General features: G+C 38.7%; 2 protein-coding genes across 6 annotated transcripts in view; one reads left to right on the top strand and one right to left on the bottom strand.

Moving 5' to 3' along the window:
• Positions 1 to 19,115, bottom strand: part of AOAH (acyloxyacyl hydrolase) — a 162,872-nt gene that overhangs the window by 15,605 nt on the left and 128,152 nt on the right. The gene's annotated exons all lie outside the window — the stretch shown is intronic.
• ANLN (anillin actin binding protein) overlaps positions 1 to 19,115 on the top strand; it is a 42,805-nt gene that overhangs the window by 12,100 nt on the left and 11,590 nt on the right. For 2 of the 5 annotated variants that reach the window (XM_037890052.2, XM_037890051.2), the window contains exons 6-20: positions 557 to 750; positions 885 to 992; positions 1,581 to 1,701; positions 2,713 to 2,829; positions 3,360 to 3,595; positions 5,410 to 5,561; positions 6,210 to 6,357; positions 7,657 to 7,792; positions 8,191 to 8,373; positions 11,712 to 11,838; positions 13,465 to 13,513; positions 13,595 to 13,654; positions 16,267 to 16,305; positions 16,665 to 16,686; positions 17,421 to 17,533. In XM_037890052.2, the coding sequence (XP_037745980.1) occupies positions 557 to 750; positions 885 to 992; positions 1,581 to 1,701; positions 2,713 to 2,829; positions 3,360 to 3,595; positions 5,410 to 5,561; positions 6,210 to 6,357; positions 7,657 to 7,792; positions 8,191 to 8,373; positions 11,712 to 11,838; positions 13,465 to 13,513; positions 13,595 to 13,654; positions 16,267 to 16,305; positions 16,665 to 16,686; positions 17,421 to 17,533 (1,805 nt within the window). Of the gene's footprint in view, positions 1 to 556; positions 751 to 884; positions 993 to 1,580; positions 1,702 to 2,712; positions 2,830 to 3,359; positions 3,596 to 5,409; positions 5,562 to 6,209; positions 6,358 to 7,656; positions 7,793 to 8,190; positions 8,374 to 11,711; positions 11,839 to 13,464; positions 13,655 to 16,266; positions 16,306 to 16,664; positions 16,687 to 17,420; positions 17,534 to 19,115 lie in introns of all 5 variants that reach the window. The other 3 variants (XM_043540600.1, XM_037890053.2, XM_043540599.1) reach the window with 2 other exon arrangements.

Genomic DNA, 19,115 nt, shown 5'->3' with positions numbered 1-19,115 from the left:
TTGAAAGTAATCAAACAGTCTCAGCTACCTAGCTGATCAGCTTTACGAAGAAATGAGCTGGACTGGCAAACTGAACTTTATTTATTTTTAAGGATAGCTCTGCAGTTTTGCTTCACTAAGTTTCTCTTTCCAAGACTCACTTAAAGTAGAAGACAAATCTATGCTATTATACCCAACAATGCTATTTTAAAGTAAGGTAAATGCCAAACCGCTTCTCCACCTTGTATTTCTCAGCCATGTTGTACAGACTTGTGAGTGAGATCTGGTTCTGGAGAGAGTAGGTGAGGAAGCAAACCATTTTAACTATCAGCTGATGGACCTTTGTTTGCATTGAGAGACATCTCACACTCTAAACTTTGATTTGCACTGCTGTAATGTCCATTAGTCTTCTGTTTGGAGCCAGAGCAACAATTACATGCTGAGCATGTTCAAAAGATAGTGGAGTAAGATATGTAAAGCCTTCAATGTTTTGCAAGAAAGCAACTAATGTGTCTATGGTCTAAAAAATGGTAGAAGTGTATGACTCTTACAAAGTTTAAAACCACTGTTTTTGTAGGGGGATCAGGAATCAAACCCTTTCTGGAACGTTTTGGAGATCGCTTTCAAGAGAATAGCACTCAAAGTCCTGCTACAACTACTACTGGATACAGAACACCCATTATTACCCCAAACACAAAGACAATCCAGGAAAGACTTTTCAAACAGAATGAAACATCCTCCACTGCCAGTCTAGCACAACAGCTCAAGCAGGTATGGTTTGCTAAATTTTAATAGCTTACTTCAGGAATGTTTCTTAATGCTCTAAAACTGCCTAGGGATTAAAAAACAACAAATAGCTACAGCCTACAGTATGTTCTTGTATAACATATTTCTCTTCTGCTTAGGAACGTGAAAAAGAACTTGCTTGTATTCGTGGCCGGTTTGACAAGGGCAGTCTGTGGAGTGCTGAGAGAGGTGAAAATTCAAAAAGCAAACATCCAGAAACTAAAATGGTAATATATGTCGGAGTGTATTTTTGACGTGCCCATCTATAAATTGTCAGGGAACCCAGAACATATGGATAAGCATGTAAATGTACAATAATCTATATTAATCTTTGCTTGCTACAAAATCTTAACTTTTTTTTAAAATACTTGAAAGGAACAACTTATAGTGTATCTACTCTTGAGTATATTTATATCTGCCAATATTTTAAAGGAGAATTTCACTTATTTATTACTGAAATTCTAATAATATCTCAACAGTAGGTTTGCCTCACCTTCAAGGTGCTATTTTGCAATGTTAAAAATTTGCCATTCTGGATATATAGTGGTGTGTTTTTTTTTTTTGTTTGTTTTTTTTTTTTTTAAATAAAATACTTCTCTCCATGGAATCTGACTTGCTGGGTCATTGCATCTGAGTAGGAGCCTCATAGCTGTAACTTTTATTTTCTAGTCTTTGAAAATAAGACTATTTTTATAAAATTTGTTTTGAATAAGTAATAAGGTTGTGCCTCGAATGTTCAAATATCATTTAGTTTTACAAGCCACAAGTTACAGTACATTCTGAGACTGACTTTAGTGTAATTTTTTCTTATTCAGGAAAGCCAAGCTCAAGCTAGTTCAAAACAGCTCGCTAGTTCAGATGCTACTTCGTTTGTAGCAGCAGAAAAGACCACAGCATCTGAGATATCAGTAAAATCTCTGCCCTCAGAATCTTCAGGTGAGAACAGTCCTCCTTGAGTTGATATGATTAATACTGGTGTAAAGGGTTTTGTGTTCATACTTTGTTATGAACGTTTGGGACTCACAGCACTGGTTACAACTGGGCATAGTGTATAGGCATACCACTTCCCCATGTGCTGCCAATGCATCTTGATTCTGACACGTAACATCATTGCACTTCCAGTCCTAGGCGTCTTTAACAGACTGTCAACCAGGTAATAGCATTTATGATATAGGCAGATGTGAACTAAAATCACAAAAACTGACATTAAAATATTAATCTGACTTTTGTATGTAGGGAGTGGAGACAATATATGTGAGTGCTGTAACTACCCACACTGGAATAATAAAACTGGGGAGCAACTCAATTGAGTGTAAGACTTCCTTCCTGACTTCTGAGAAGCGTCCCCTTTCCTTCAATGTGATAGGCATCATGAAGCAGCCAAGTGTCTATCACCGTAGGGGAGGAGGAGTAGCAGCAAGAGTGGGCTCCCTGAATCCAGCAGGATCTGGGAGGCTTATAGGACACTCCACCAAATACTTAACATTCAGGGAATGAGAACCTAGGTGCCCTGCCCCATAGAGGAAAAAGGGACAGAGTTCCCCTTTAACACCCTTGTGCGTAGAGATGCTAGGCTGGCTCTGCATGCCCAAACACAGCTGTTGAGGGCCAGGTGATCTTCTGCCCCAGTTTTTTTTGTAGTGGGGTGGCTCCTGTGTCTTCCTTCGGAGCAGAGTGGCAGTCTGTCAGTACTGTTCCCATCCAAGTGTCTCTCCATTCAGGGAGTGGGGGAAAGAGTCTTCCCCAGTGTCCCATGATGTTCAAAATATTTCAGATTTAAAATTTTAAAAACAAAACAAAAAAGACTTATAGTAATATTTTGTGGATTATTCTTTTCTTCCACTTGTAGGTTTATGGACTTTTTAAGAATTAGAAATCAGACACAGTGGATAGTTCTGACCATACCTGTAGAAATTTTACCTTATTCCTTTTTTTTAAACTTCCCAGACACTTCAAAATGTGAAGAGACTGAAAAACTCAGTCCTCTGAAGACCACGTTGCTAAAGAATCCACTAAAAGTAGTATCTGTCTCAAAGCTTGAGCAACTTACAGAGAAAGAGAATGGTTTGTAACACTTCATTAGCTAGTCCTAAATGAGCTTGTTCACTATTATTTTGTCCAACAAAACATCAATTTCCCGCAAATTAAGTGGGCTTCTAGTTCAGCAAGTGTCTTTTGCTATCAAAGCATATATTTGAGATCAAATTCATATGAACATTACTGGGTTTCTTTAATTATTTTATTGTAATTGGAAAATAGAAATATATTGTGATATTCAGACTTCAAAGGAACACAAGAAGGCTGGTGTGTGAACTTATTGCAATGAAAAAATAACTGGTCCTACAGTGATGAAACACTCATTTAATTTTAAGACCTCAATTCAAAGTTGGGATTTGTTCGCTAAGTGCACCTTTAACTGATTTCAAGTGCCAATACTTTATGAAGTTATAGAAAGAAGCCAGCAGAGAACCACTTGGAAAATATTATTGCATCTTCTATTTAATTACTTCCTCCTCTTTTTTTAATAAAGATAAGTGCTTTAAATGTACTACAGGATATGCTCATAAGTAATCTTGGGATCTCTGACTTTTCAGATGCAGTATGTGAAATTGAGATGAGTGTGAATGATGAAATGAATAGCTCAAAGGTAATAAATGACATCTTTGATGAAGTTCTTCAAGAGGATGGGCCAGACATAGAAAAACTTAAAAAAGAAATGAGTATGAACCTGGAAGCTGAGAGTGATGATGAGCAGGAAGAGTCACTGAATATTTCATCAATGTCTCTGCTAACTCCGTTAGCAGAGTCTGTTGGTGTTGTAAGTCCAGAGGTAAGAACAGATATTAAATACAGGGATCTACAATTTGACTGTACACCAAAAATGTTATTTCATAAATGTTTGTATTATGTATTGTAGTCCCTGAACAAATATGAATAAAATGTGAGACTTTTCTATTAAATCAGTGAAATACTTACATTCTTGTCCTCCACATTCTCACCAAAATCCCTCCAGTTTAAGCCACTGTGCCTAAACATTTGTTAAAATAGCATGCAATCCTGTTTAACCTCTTTTCATAAGAGAAGCATCATATGCCTTGGGCAGTATGACTATCCCCACTTATTCCATGACCTAATCACTGATGCAGAATTTTTTTTCACAGGGTTTGCTTCCTACTTTTAACACTCCCAAAGCAGCTCTGTGAGATCTCCTCGAAACAAACAGCGTCAGCTTGAAAGTTTAACTCGGGTACCTGCTATTCACTGCTGATAGTGCGAAGGCAAGGGGAAAATAGTAGTTATCCTCCTCTTTCCCTCTTTCTATTTTAGCATACTTCACCCATGATAAACTGTGCTCTGTGGCTTGAAAGAGGTGCACACCAGCTTCTTTATTTTTCCTATGACTGTCAGTTAGAAAGAACTGCAGTTTTCCCTGGTACTTGCCCTTCTGTGGTGGTGTGTGGTTGCAGGGAGGAGAGTCAACTAAATCACTCTGGCAACATTGTAGCAACTGTCTGCAACCCCTCCCCAGTTTAACAGCTGTTGTTTTATTTGTGAAGTGGCTGCATTTCAGTAATATAAAGCTTTCCTTTTACTTCTTAACTTTCATTTCTTCATAACGATCAACTTTCTAGAAATGGAACAGCTGAAAGATTATTCATGTTACTTCTTGTTTTCTAAAGAAATCATAGGGCTTTGCCGGTCAGAGATGGTGGGGACAAAACTATATGTAATCTACTTTTTTTTTTTTTTTCCATCTGCACTTCATACTGAACCCTGGACTTCCTCAAACTTTCATCTAGTGAAATCACTGTGTAGTGGTGGAAGAATCATAAGAAACATTTTGGCAAATCTTCCTGCTATGTGATTCTGGGGTTATAGCTTACAAGATAGTTGCAGCTTGGTGTTTGCTTACATAACAAAAATGCTAAAGAAAGATTAAACTCTTATTTTATATAGGGTTTAAAAGTACAACTAGAAAAGGAACATTTTGACTCACTGCTTCCAAGAAGTTATTGTTAAATCACATTACTAGTCAAATACTTGCCTTTCCTTGGAGATGATGTTTCTATCTTGAAGTCTTTACTTAGCCAGAACTCCCATTAATGTCAGTGGGAACACTTGCTGCATAAGGATTGCTGACTCTCGTTCTTGGCCATCAGTCAGAATCTAGTAAATTTGTTTCTGGTCCTAGATACAGTGCTGTCTCTTAGAATAAAATATAACAGAACTAATTATGCAATAAGATACTTCATCATCTTCCCTTAAGATATTTTAAGGGTTTGTGTTTCCTGCTAGTGGATCTCAACTTAATGTCAAGCTGACAGCATCGTGTTCTTAAAGACTAACTACGTTCAAGTTTCAACCCACCTGTCAAAGTACCTAAAGGGGAAGGCAAGGAACAATCAATTAAACTGTCATTGTATATCCTAAGAGTATTTGCAAAGTACAGTATAAATAGTTCTTCTGACTTTTTTATGGAAATGTAAATATAGGCAAGAGGTTGCTTACTCAAAGGGAATGTCTGGGAAGAGTAAATAAGGGTGGAGAGAGAAGTAGAGGTGGTGGGAGCAGAATAAGCCACATTTAACTGGCTAGTTATTTATGATGCATACCTCCTTCTCTTCCCTCCCCCCTCCCCCCAAGGTTTTTGTTTCCCCTAATAGGTCAGTTGCTGAAAGCAGCAGTATAAGTGATGAAAGTCCAAAGTCTGGCAAATTCCAAAGGACACGCGTCCCTAGAGCAGAATCTGGAGACAGTATTGGCTCCTTGTCAGAAGATCACAACCTTCTATATAGGTAACAAATTTTCAGAGGCTTTGGCTTAAACATGCAAATCAAGTCACTGTGGAAATATTTGGCTTTATTAAACTGGGTACCCCCTGGAGAGGGGAAAGACAAGCTTGAAAAAGCTTCAGTCTTTTGGCCCCCAACAACAGACTATTTCAGTGGTGTAGCTGTGACAGGTCTTCATCAAGAATTTCTCTCACTTTCATAGAGTTTAAGGCTAATAGTGTAGGCCATTAAATTCACCCAGATACATCTGTTAAGACTCTAGTTAGACCAAAACATTTCAGTCCTCAGGGAAATTAAACTGTGTGCCAAAAGTAGAGAACAGGGGAAAGCCAGATGCCACCAATGCCAGAGGCCCCTGCAATGGCAGTGAACTGATAAGGTGAAATGCCCAGATGATCCCAGCTGGCAATTCAGCGTTCACCAAAGGCTTCTTCTCTACATCTTTATTTAAAAAAAAAAAAAAAAAAGTCATCTTTATATTGCCACAACCTTAGTCTGGACAGGAGGTCGCAATAAAATTGCTCCCATCTAAATGTGTTGACTTGGGCATTCTTCAGAATGTGTGGGCCAAAGCATCAATGCTTTAATGTAAAAAGCTGTGCTGGACCCTAAAATGTTAAATGTATCTAACACTTGATTTCTTTTAAAAAGCATTGATGCTTATCGATCTCAAAGATTTAAAGAAACAGATCGTCCTTCAATAAAGCAAGTGATTGTTCGCAAAGAAGATGTTGCTTCAAAACTAGAAGTAAAAAGGAATGGAACTTCTAATCAAGTTAATATTAAACAGAAAATGCAGGTATGTGTAACTTTAAAAAGAAACAAAAAACACCTAGTCTCCCATTTACTGCTTTCTTGTGGGTGTTTTTTGTTTTTTGTTTTTGTTCTGTATGTGCCACAGGCAATAAATGTTGCGTAGACTGGCAAAATTAAGGTATTTTGTCCAAATTTAGGACTCTTTTATATTAGACAGGACAAATGTAGCATCATTTCATATGTGCTAAGTACTTTTGGTTCTGTATAAATTTTAATGGAAGCTGTTGTGTGAGGCCATTACCTGTGAGCCAATAGTCTGGAGCAGGGGTGGGCAAACTTTTTGGCCCGAGGGCCACATCGGGGTTGTGAAACTGTATGGAGGGCCGGGTAGGGAAGGCTGTGCCTCCCCAAACAGCCTGGGCCCCGCCTCCTTCCACTTCCCGCCCCCTGACTGCCCCCCTCAGAACCCATCCAACCCAAACCCCCCCCCCCCCCCCCCCCCCGGCTCCTTGTCCCCTGACCGCCCCCTCCTGAGACCGACAGCCCCGTCCCCTGACCGCCCTCCCTGCCCACTGACAGCCAGCCCCCACCCCTCGGACTCCCATGCCTATCCAACCCCCTCCCTCCTCCCCCCCCCCCCCCCCCCCCAAACCTCCTGCTCCTTATCCAACCTCCCCACCCCCTTACCATGCTGCTCAGAGCAGCAAGAGTTCGCAGCTCTGCCGCCTGGCTGAAGCCAGCCATGCCACTGTGCTGCCTGGCAGGAGCGGCAGGCCAGAGCGCTGGCGGTGCAGTGAGCTGAGGCTGCGGGCTAGCCACCCCAGCTGGGAACTCAAGGGCTGGGCAGGATGGTCCCGTGGGCCATAATTTGCCCACCTCTGGTCTGGAGAGAACATCTCTTTTATTGGGCACTCTTGCTTGTTCTCACTAATCTACAATACTGCCATTTCCAGGTTTATGTTGGAATTGTAACTGTAGCTTTAATCAGGCTGTGTTCTGACCTTACTCCCTTGCCTACAAATCCATCTGTATCTCTCTCTACCATGTATCTCCTAACTTTTCGTGAGCAGCCCTATTGAAGGTGGTAACTCCTTCTAGAACATTCTCCACTTGTTGCCTTGTCACATCTGTACTGTTGTCAGCAATGGTGGAAGGGAAGAGAAACCCTTGAGAGTAAAACTTCATACTGTAAGATTTATAGTTTGTCTAGCTACGTTTCTACAGATTGGAGGAAAACATTTAAAGAAAATGCTGTTCTGAAGGCTTTCCTCTTGGATATTAGCTCAAAGAGTAAAATTCTTTTGTAACTTCGCTTTTTTTTTTTTAATTATGGGACTGTTAGGAGCTGAATAATGAGATCAGTTTGCAGCAGACTGTGATTCATCAGGCCAGCCAAGCTCTGAACTGCTGTATTGATGAGGAACATGGAAAGGGGTCACAGGAAGAAGCTGAAGCAGAGAGACTTCTCCTTCTTGCAAGTATGTCTTAAAGAATGGCTAAAATTCAGACTCATCCTTTAAATTACGGAACAATTTCGGAATGGTTGAAGTTTTCAAGTTAACAGGCCCAGGAAAATCCAGTTCAGATGGCAGTCTGTTGTTCTCTCTAGTTATTAGGGATTAGTTATAATCCCTCTTCTGAAAGGAAGAAGTGATTAGGTGGGTAAAGGTCACTTGCCCCTCCATTCCCCCACACCCTTCTGTCAGTCCACTATACTTTCTTGCACAATTTCCTCTTGCATATTGGCACTCTGTCCTCAGAAACACTTCATAATGGTACACTTACCCAATAAAGGAATTGATAGCAAATCAATTAGCTACACCCTCTCTCCACTTTTTTTTCCCCTTGTTCCAATTTAAATAATCTCTCTTTACAGCTGAAAAGAGAAAAGCTTTGCTTGAAGAGCTCAACAAATTGAAGAATGAAGGACCTCAGGGCAAAAAAAATAAAGCTGCTTCTACGCCCCGTGAATTTGCTCCGTCCAGGGGATCTGTTACTCTTTCAGAAATGCGACTACCTCTGAAAGCAGACTTTGTTTGCAGTACAGTTCAGAAACCAGGTAAGGTGCTTAGGTGTAACTTAGAAAATATATTTAGTCTGCTTTGCTTGCATTTTAATCATTGATTGTTGGTGTTTCCCACAAATGCCATGGTATTTGAAAAGGAGATTGTAGTGACTGTAATACGAACCTGGTTTTAGCTAAAACTTTATTCTAAGTTCTCTTAACAGCACCTGTCATAGTATCTGAGCACCTCTCAGGAAACAGCCTGACTGCCTTGAAGTAGGGAGGAAAAAATGAGACCTCTGGCCTATTTTGGATATTGTAGTTCTCATTGCATCACCTTTTCTCACCAATTTTTTAAAAGCTAACGTAAGTGACTTAAAAAACCTAAAATGTCCCATGGATGCTCGTCCATGGGGATGTCTACACTGCATAGTAAACCCAAGTCTGTGGGACCCATGCCTGCGGATTGTTCTTTCCAAGCTTTCTCTTGAGGGTCCATGCTGTGTTGCTACATGAGCCTCATATGCATGCTTACACATCCATACTGCGCTGTGCAGACGTGATTCAAGACACTGATTCTGGGGATGTATCCCAGGATTCTTACAACCATAGTTATCTGTAATTGCTCTAGGGCTTGGTTCATGGTGTTTTGTGGGAGAAGTTGTCTGTCCATCCCACAGAACTTGACTGGAAGTGCTCTTAGCCCACCAACACATCCAACTGAGCCATTTTTGTGTCTGCGCAATCACTGTAACTGGGGTCAGCAACATGGATTCAGCACTGATGGAAGAACTTCTCCCGCTTGCATTTTCACTACTATTTCAGCATCAGGTAGAGGATTTGTGAGATGCTAGTGGACATTTCAGAAGTGGTATTTGTCCTATTGTAGGCACGTCTCTGATGGGGGATAAAGACTCTGAAATCAGGGCCTTTGGAAGCATAAGATTTGCTCTAGCTGCGCTACATGTGTCACTGCTGAGTCATCTTAAGACCACAACTCTCCTTTTTGTCTTCCTGGGGTTGTGGCAGAAATATTCCTACGATCAGCGAACAAAAATTCCCAGACCCTCTATAATAAAAGCAGGGATTTAGTATTAAGGAAATGCTATAACACTGATTTCTCACAGGAATAAAGAGGCAATATTATTGAGTACCCAGCTGCTTAGTCTTTGGATGGATTGCTTTCATAGTGTGGTTTCTCAGAGAATAATTTTTGTTCTGAGATGCGGTAATGCCTGGAAATGATTCATAGGAGAAGAAAATCCTGAATGAAACCTGTTGTCAAGCCCTTTACAATAGGTAGAAGTTGCAGATTTAGGTGATCCACTAGCAGTTGGTAAAAATGTGGCAAAAAACCCTTGTCATCAACCTTGAATTTCAGAAAACCTTGATTCTCTTTAGCCGGCTGCCTGCACTGTATTCTTCCAGTGAGGTGCGAATAATATCGTAAAATAAGCCTATTTGGGCCCTGATCATGCAAATTAATTTGACTGCCTATGTGGAATAAATAGGTCCTTAATTAGTATAAATTGATGCATCCAGAACTAGTATAGTGAAAATCCTCTGAACTTCAAGCTGTTCTTATCAATTGACCAAGGAAATGTAAAAGTAAGCTTCCTCCTTTTTGATACGGTACCTCATAACTCACTAAAAATGTTCAAGAAATTCTGACTTCCTCTAAGTCCTGGTGTTTGAAAGAAAGATCTGATCCTGTAGTTTTCCCTGATGTTTTGAGGGGAAACCTTGGATTTTAGTTCTCTACTTTCTGTGCTGTTTAAACTTGCTGTATGAATTTCTGGACTAATAGCTAATATTAGCCTTGTATCAATGTGGATGTTGAGTTATGAGGTTTTTTGTTTTAAATTTGCTCAGTGCATGTTTAACCTAGGGTTGCTGAGGAACAGGAATAGTTACGTTTCAAATTAAATACTCTTTCTGAAAAGTAGTCCTCTGTCTGCTTGGTGTGTCTAAATCAAATGAGTTGAGAAGAGTTAAGATCTGAATTTGTTAAACATGGATCTGAAGGGGCAATATTTCATCTAGCCAAGCTAACTAAAATTGTATCTGCTTAATAACTTTTTGAAGGTTTTTGCGGCAAACACTTGAAAAATTCCTGTGCCCTGTGGTGGTTAAATCTGACCATTTGCAAGCTTGCATTAACCAGCACGCTTTATCCAATGTCAGTGATTTATGTAATACCACCAGAAACTTCAGTGGTTTCTAATGTGTTAACCACTTTTTGCAGCACTAAATTGTGAGGACAAGATTTGGTTTAGTAACTCTTATTGACTGCATGCGATAGCTGTATATCTTTAAACAGCCTGTTTTTACATATATGAATCAAAAAATCTAAAATGTGAATTCTGTTAACGTTCTCCAATGTGAATCTTGGCAGTGGGGATGCACATGTATCTGATGTGATACTTGCTTTCTATCCCCATGTGTTACAAACATACTGCTGTATTTTGTTCCCTTTTTAGCGATTCTGTCAACGGTGTTATATAAATTGGCCAAAACCATTTTTCATTTTGCATCTCATTTGCAGTCAGGTCGCTATGTATTCCACAAATGTGGAATTTGCCATAATTGTGCTTCAAAATCTCAGCTTTCATTTTTTTGGTGGAAGTGTTCTGCTTTTATTGTTGAAGAGAACCTCAAATGTGAACAGTGTAAGCCATTGTCTGTCTGAGTCTAAGTTCCTGAACCAATGCCTGAGAGAACTGTTCCAGTCATCTCATTTTGGGTCCCATGGACTCTAAGCAGCTGTGGAGCTTGGTGTTTTTCTAAGATGCCACAGAACTCAGCACTTTTGCTGTAGTGTTTGTTTGCAACCAGATACCCAGGATTCTTGTTTTGCCTCCTTGCCCTGCTCAGAGATGCCTGCAGCTGCCTCTTACTCTGTACCTTTCCCTGCAAGGGGGAATTAATGAGATGACAGTATATACTCCTTCATTGTTCTACAGATGTAGGCAGGAAGGAGAGGGTTAATGAGCCAGGGAGCATAGGAAGCTGGTATGCAGACTGGGTAGTCAGGCTGTTAAGAGAACAGAGCAGCAGCAGAGGCCTGTAGAGCTAAGATGAGGAACTGCTGAATTTTGACTACAAGCTCCCCTCCATTCTCTGGCATGTAATGGGTCCGGGTAAGACCTAGATGAAGTACCCAGACCACATCTTAACTGATGAAGCCTGGAGAGCTGGACTGCCTGAACGTAGTGAAGAAGAATTAATCGCAATTTAATTCATCAGGTATTTTTGACTGAAATATCTATGGAAGGTGGGAATGAAGGGTATTTTCACGGCCACGCAATAAGCTAACTTTGTAGAATTTGGGGTCCTTGTTCCATGGGGTGCACTGACCCTGCTTACAGTGATCATCTCAAATCTGTCCACAGAAGCAGCAAACTACTACTACATAATATTGTTGAGATCAGGAGCAGAAAACATGGTAGCAACTCCCGTAGCAAGCACCGCAAATTCCCTAAATGGAGATGCTTTTACTTTTACTACAACGTTTACTCTGTAAGTACCAAAAAAACAGTTTCAGAACTCAACTAGCTGGCTTTTGAAGAAAAGCGTACCTGAGAATCTTGTCTAAACTAATTTAAAATGTTAACCTTTCTGTAAGGGTATTATATTCTACAAACATTCACAGGTCTTGTGGCATGAGTATTTTCTTCTAGAAATATTTGGAACAAACATTTTTTCCGTAAAGAACAATTTAATGAATGGATTGTTTTTCTCCCGTCATCTTTTGGATACCTGCAATGGCTGATTAGTCACTATCTCTGAGAGAGTTTTCTGCTGGTTGTAATGACTGACATTCTACTAGGCCATTTTTGGTTTTTGTTGTCTCTGACGACAACACTGTTTTGGACTAAAATTTAACTACGTACCTGTCAAATGTTAGAGGAATAGCTGGCTTAAAGGTATTCTTTACAATAATGTGAGTTTAGTTGGATGATTTAAGATGGGATATATGCTATTTTAAACAGTAGACTTGGAATGATAAAAATTTTTGTGGTAAATGTCATCTTCATTATTCATGCACAAACAAAGAAATGCTGCTTGAGAACTTATTAGTTTGATTTAAGCATATTTATTTTGTGTATATTATTTTGACATGTGATGTTGATGATTTGTTTTAATTGTTATATAGCTTTGACTTTTTGAATCTCAACGTCTGTCATTAAATTGTCCGATCTCTTCCCCTCGCATAATTTCCTTGAATTGAAAACTGACTGAAAAAAATACTTAAACATCAATATCCTTCTAAATTCTGCCAACCCTATTAAAAGTGAATATAATATAAAATTTTAAACCTTGGAAAGTGAGGAGCCATGCAAGGCACTGAAACCTATTTTGAGGTGATGGTAAAGGTAACTACTCTGAAAGGTAGAAGTCTATGTAACTTTTGGTCTGGAGAGATGAATCTGCATTCTGGACATACTCTTGTCCTGCTGTAGGCGGGACACTGTTTGGAGGGAGTGTTTACAACCTAATGTAGTACACACATTACATAAAAACCCTTATCTTATGAACTAGTTGAGGATTGAGAGTTCATAAAATTGAACATCTCAAAATAACAGAAGGTGTGGTGCATAAATTGCAGCACAGTGCATTGCGTCACTTTCTTGTACTTCAAACCACTGCAAAGAGATTTCCAATGCACCGAAGGCTTCAGAATGTGAAGGAATATCAACTTGTTCTTTAACATCACTTAATCTTTTTTCCATTTGGGGGGAAAATGATCATATAATCGAGGTTCTATCGTATTTCACTTTCTTTTGCTTGTGACATCTGGAATCTATCTCAAGATAGCAGTGTATTAGTCTCAAATATTCTAATGTTTCATGTGCTGGAACGCTTTGTTTGTTGAAAACAGGTTTGTAGCAGAGATGGAAAAGACTTGACAGACCACCATGCGTGCCTGGAAGAGCCGTGCTATGGTGTACTGATAAAGAATATCTGCTATTACATTTTATCTTAGATTCACACCCAACACTTTTGACTACTATAGATGTTGCTTTCAGAATAACTAGTTACTGTGAACCCCTCTTCTGTTTTGAGGGGATAACTAACTTTTTTAAAACACTACTGGCATTATTAATGCTTTTAACTATAGTCTACTCTCTTTCTTTATTTTAGGCAAGATGTGTCCAATGACTTTGAAATAAATGTTGAAGTTTACCATTTGGTATGTACTTGTCTTTTTATTAAAAGGCCACTTGGGGGAGCCAGGCACTCTCCATTTCTCAAATGCTTTCTTGTCTTACAGGTACAGAGGAAAGAAGGCACAGGCACTACTGATAAGAGGAAAAAGGCAAATAAGTCAAAGGTAAACACAAGAACTGACACACTAATTCAATAAGAAAGGTACACTAGAAGCAATATAAAGCAAGGAGAGAAGAACTGAGCTACAGTCTGTTTTTAATATTGAAAATATTGAAAGCGGATGCAATTTCCTCTTACTGATTTGGTTACTGGAAAGTTTTCTTCGTTCACAAAAAATCTATATACTTTACCTTTCATCACTTTACCTTTTCTTTTGATCAGTCTGTTTAATGTACTATCTCTCTAAATGTCTTTTTATATTTGAAGTCCTTCAACTGAGTAGAATTGAGACTTGGCCATTTTCATGTGGCACTTAACTACGTCAGGTCTGAAAGTTCGTTGTTTTTCTCTTCTAGCAGTTTTGCAAAGTGGCACGCTTTCCAAGCTTTCATCTAGTACAAGACACTTTTGCCTCTTTGGTAATGATTCTTAGTGTGCTCGTTCCCTTCTCTACTGCCTCACGCTCCCAAACATGTAAACTGTGTGCCAGTGCCCTGTACTGCAGCCAGATGGTTAAAGCCCTGCAAATCTGCAGATATCTGCTTTACATCCGCAGATATCTGCATCCGTGGACCATTTTTGTGGATTGTGGATAGATGTGGATCTAAATTTTGTATCTGCACGAGGCTCTACAGATTGGTCAATGGAAATGTATTAAGCACCTAAAATTAGAAAAAGAATGTTGCCCATGTAGTCATTGGGATAAAGTAAGCAAATGCTATTTTAACAAGATTATCATTTTTTAAAGCAAATTGAAGCTAGTATAGAGTGCAAGCACTAATTACAGGTCTATGCACAGGACTATGACAAGTTACAGTATTTAATAAGAATAATGAGTTAATTTCCCTATTCTTTCAGTAAGTAGAGACACAAATTTTGGCCACTCCTGAAAGCCTATGAGTTTGTTTTTGTTTGTGGGTTTTTTGTTTAAATTTAAAATATTTGCTCTTTTCATATTTAGTAAAATACATACTTCTGTGAGTTAACCTTTTGGTATTTTGAAAATGTGTGTATTGGGGAAAGGGCAGCAGTATATCACTACTATAATGGAACAAAGATTGAAACCTTAACTGTGGTGTTTTTCTATGACTAAACATTGGCAAAGATTACTATAGACTTTCCAGGACAAATGAGACTGGACTTTGTGTGGCTTAAAAAAAAAAATGCTTAAAAAAAGGTTAACTATTTTTTGGGCGGGGGAGCAGGGGACTTTGAACGCTCTAATTTAAAACAAAGAACCAAAAGTTTGTCTCTTCCCCCATCATCCCCGCCTGCCTATGTAAATTAGGCTCCTACAGGACATAGAAGGCTTGCTTGGGCTTAGCTCCTGCAAATGTTGGCCTTTGGATTTCCTTTTCCTTCAACCTTCCACTTCTTTTCCCATATAAAGATGATCTTGAGACCTCTTGTGTGCACTCTTCTCTCCCGCCCCCAACCTACGCTGTGGTAATCTTCAACTGTACAGATCCAGGGTTGGAGGTGTGAAGTACATCCATTCAAAGTACCCAATAGTGCTGGAACTCCTTAGCTCTCACTTCTGCTGAGGAAATTGGTTGCAGCTGGGAGAGGATGAATGGTCATCACAGAACCAAGATCTTACTTTTTAAGATCAGTTTTTGCTCATTGAAGGATTTTCATTGTGTTCATAACTGACTGATTAAAAACATTTTGAGTGTCTTGCCACTTGCCACAGACATCTTGAGCGGAAGGGACTGTCTGATTCTCTCTCCCTTGTCCAGCTGATGCAAGCCTGAGAATCTGAGATCCTGGGTCCACTCCCTCCTATGTGCTGTAGTTTCTGGGGTGCTTCAAAGTTTGCCAGGAACCAGCCTTCTTAGAAGCACTGCATTGATTTGTTAGCTGGAACTGCAGTTTTTCTGTTGTCTAGGGAAGGGAGAACCAGGACCATTCAGTAGGTACTTTTCAGAGCTCAATGAAAGTTTGCAGGGGTCAAGTCATCTAGAAAACTTTCTCCGTTCCAGCCCCCTGGCAATCGGTCTACTGTATCTGCTTTTGATGACAAATTATCTCTTGTGTATCTTTTCCCATCAGTTGCAAGGATGGACTTGTCTTATTCTTAATTACTGTTCATGTATTTTTCTCTTAAACTAAACAAAGCTCCAGGTAATATATTTATGTTCATTTGATAAGTTATAACTTGACACTTGTCAATACACAAGAACACAAACATTAGGCACTCATTTAGTTACAATATATGCATTATTTGATTCTCATTTCAATTAACTGCTAAACTTACTAGAGTAACAGATGCAAGTTGAGCTGCTAAATACACCAAAGATTTGCACGTGAATAGAAGGCTTGGATATTCGTTTTAAAACACCTTCTGTCCAGACCCAATTAATGTAAATGTATGTTTTCTACCTCTTGATCTGTGTATTTTATTACATGCATCAGTGGAATTATTCAACCTTGGGTCTTGGGTATAGGAAAACAAACCTGGCTGACTCAGGACAAGAGTTAATCACTGGTCAGAATTGCTTTAGACCATAAAACTTGAATGGCATTTTTATCATACATATTAAAACTATACTTGGTTTTAACTACAATGTGCAATCTGAAATGTACTTGGCTTTCATGCTGTCTTGTTTTTCGTAGGTTATTACTCCAAAGAGATTATTGACATCTATTACTACTGTAAGTACTGGTGTAATACTCTAATGACTTCTGGAAATTAAATTGCCTTTTCTAAAAGCCATGTTCACACATGCTGAACAACATTGTTTCCCTACTTCAGACAGCTTGTATCTTCTTTCACTTGAAACTCGAAACTACCTAGCTTTCTATCAAGCCTTTTCAGCACATAACCATGTGCTAGTGAGCATTCTAAATACATTAAAAAGGATAAAATTAGTACATATGCTTTATTTTTAAGAGATCTAGAATTTCAAGTGCAGTGTTTGACTTAAGACTGGTCTTAATTTATACAAAGCAAGCTTCTAAAATCTGTTGATTTCTCTATTTTCTTTCCCTAATGAATCTTTCTGTCTTTCCAGAAAAGCACCCTTCTTACACCAGGTAAGCAAAACCTAACCTTTTTGTACCAAAGGGAATGTCTATAATGCGGGGTAGCGAAAGCAATAATAATCTCTCAACAGGATTGTTTTGTACTTAATCCCAAGCTAAATTCTCAATTGGTGTGAGTCATGAAGCTCTGTTAGTTTACACCAGCTGAGAATCTGGCCCCAGGTTTACATGTAAATTATTGCTGTGAATAGCTGAATTTTACTGTACAACTCCAAAACTAACATCTAGCATCAAATATTTATAGCATCCATTTTTTACCTGGAAAAGTGTGTTTTAAGTAGTTATTCTATTTTTAATCCATATATTGGCTCTGTTGCTTTCAACAGATGCAATATCGCATAACACAATTTTGTAACAGTCTTGTTTGTTGGAGACTAACTCTGAGAACCAATGATAAGAATGGATTTCAAAGTATCATCAATGTGCATTTCATTGGCACTTCTCACATGTCTCTAGTCCTAACTTTGAGGAAATAATCTCTGCTGTATGGCTTCTGCCCAACTCTGCATAAATGCCCCGTGTCTCTGCCTTTCGCAGGGATGAGGCACAGCCCATTCATGCAGAATCAGGGGAGAAGTTGCTAGCAGAAAAATCATCCTTCCCTTTCCATTCTTTCCATCTCTTACTTAATATTGTAGTGTATGAGCCCAGCAACACCTCATAATTTTGCATGTGTTATGTTGTCTTAACCTTTTTCTTTTTATTATTTTTTTAACTCATCACAGTCATGGCTAGTCCAGGTGGCCCCAATGCTGTGCGCACTAGTAACTTTGTACTTGTTGGATCTCACAAGATTTCACTGTCTTCAATAGGGAACTCCAAATTTACTTTGGACAAGGTAATGGAACCTATTTTTCACTACTACTTCAAATATATCCGCGTGCTACTGTGAAAGAATGGAATTTTGCCTGGCCTTGTGTTTCTAGGCAATATTGCTCCTTAAAAATAAAATCATTTAAAAATCTTCAGACAATACCACAGGTAGTTTTTAGAGGACTGAAGTACAGGTTTGCAATACAAAAAAATCTAATATTTGGCACTGAGAACCACGGTTACTAGGGCTAAATGTAAGATACAATAGCATATGGCCACCAGTGCATTGGTATCCATTCTAGATCAGCGAAATTTATCAGAAGTAAGCTCATTCATGCAGGTCTTTAAGAATGCTCTATAAACAGCCAATTCTAAAAATATGTTATAACCTGAGAAATAAACCACTTAACTGTTCGATTATTGTCAGAAGATACATTATCTGAATTCCTCTGCACTGAATTTCATTTGGAGTTGACTTAAACAAAAAAAACCACAACAACATTCTTGCCATGTAACTGATACTCCTGACTATATTTATCTTATGCAGATTGAATTCAGGTACTAATTAAAACTTTTGTTAGCCTCCATGTTCTTCATGATGATGGATTTTTAAAAAATGGAGAGCTGTTTTCTGTAGAGCTTGTCTTGTGTAAATATGCCTTTGTCACAGTTGCATTCCACATAAGTGAGTGACTCTAGAATTTGTAAACACTAACTGCATAACAAAGAGAAAAAACAGACCCTTTACAATGTAAATACCTGTTAAACAATTTTATTACTATATGCCAAGAGCTGGTCTAGTCTGTTACTTTTTTATATTTGTGCAAGTTAACTCTTGTTACTTCAAGAATTCTCCAATAAACTTTGAAGTGTCATGCTGAAGTCTGGTAGAGAAGGATTGGACTTAGTGCAATTCAATTCTGGAGTAAGGTATCTTTATAGACCATGACAGGCTAGGGATTTGCAAACAAGCTCCAGATGCCAATTCTGATCCCCTTTGATGCTTCCTTTAATTCTTTATTTAAAAAAAATTAAAAAAATTTTTGTTTCTTTTTTGATTTGGGCCTCTTGTGGGAATTGTTCTTGGATTATTAAGCACTTGATTTGATTATTGGAGTCTTCTGGTTCTTTGGGAAATAGTGTCTTTTTTACCTTTGTGCTCAGTGCTTCATGTTTGAGTATTCTCCTTTTTTGGATGGGAAAAGTAAATTATAAAAGCCATGATGATCATCTGATAGTGTTTGAATGAATTTATGGGCCAAGCTGGGAAATACAGATTTTTTTCCTAGAAATCCTTCTAGGAATATCATTTTAAGATATTTAGTTTCTCAATACCATAAATGCATATTGTTATACAGGAAGAGTGGAGATCTGACACTGCTTACAATCATGTGACTTTTTTTTTTTTTTAAAGCTTTAGCTATGTCCTGCCCCTCAACTGCACTGAACTGCTTTTTAATTTGCTTTATACTTCCCCTTATGGGGGCTTAGATGACCACCACAGTGGTGTTGCAAATGCTTCTGCTCTAATATCTTATAACGCAAGACTGAATGCAGAGAGAGGAATGAAACATTCTCAAATGTAGTTTTATGCTGCTTTTAAAAAA

The sequence above is a fragment of the Chelonia mydas genome, chromosome 2, assembly GCF_015237465.2.
Source record: "Chelonia mydas isolate rCheMyd1 chromosome 2, rCheMyd1.pri.v2, whole genome shotgun sequence".
NCBI lineage: Eukaryota > Metazoa > Chordata > Testudines > Cheloniidae > Chelonia > Chelonia mydas.
This window is presented reverse-complemented; position numbering and strand designations above follow the sequence as displayed.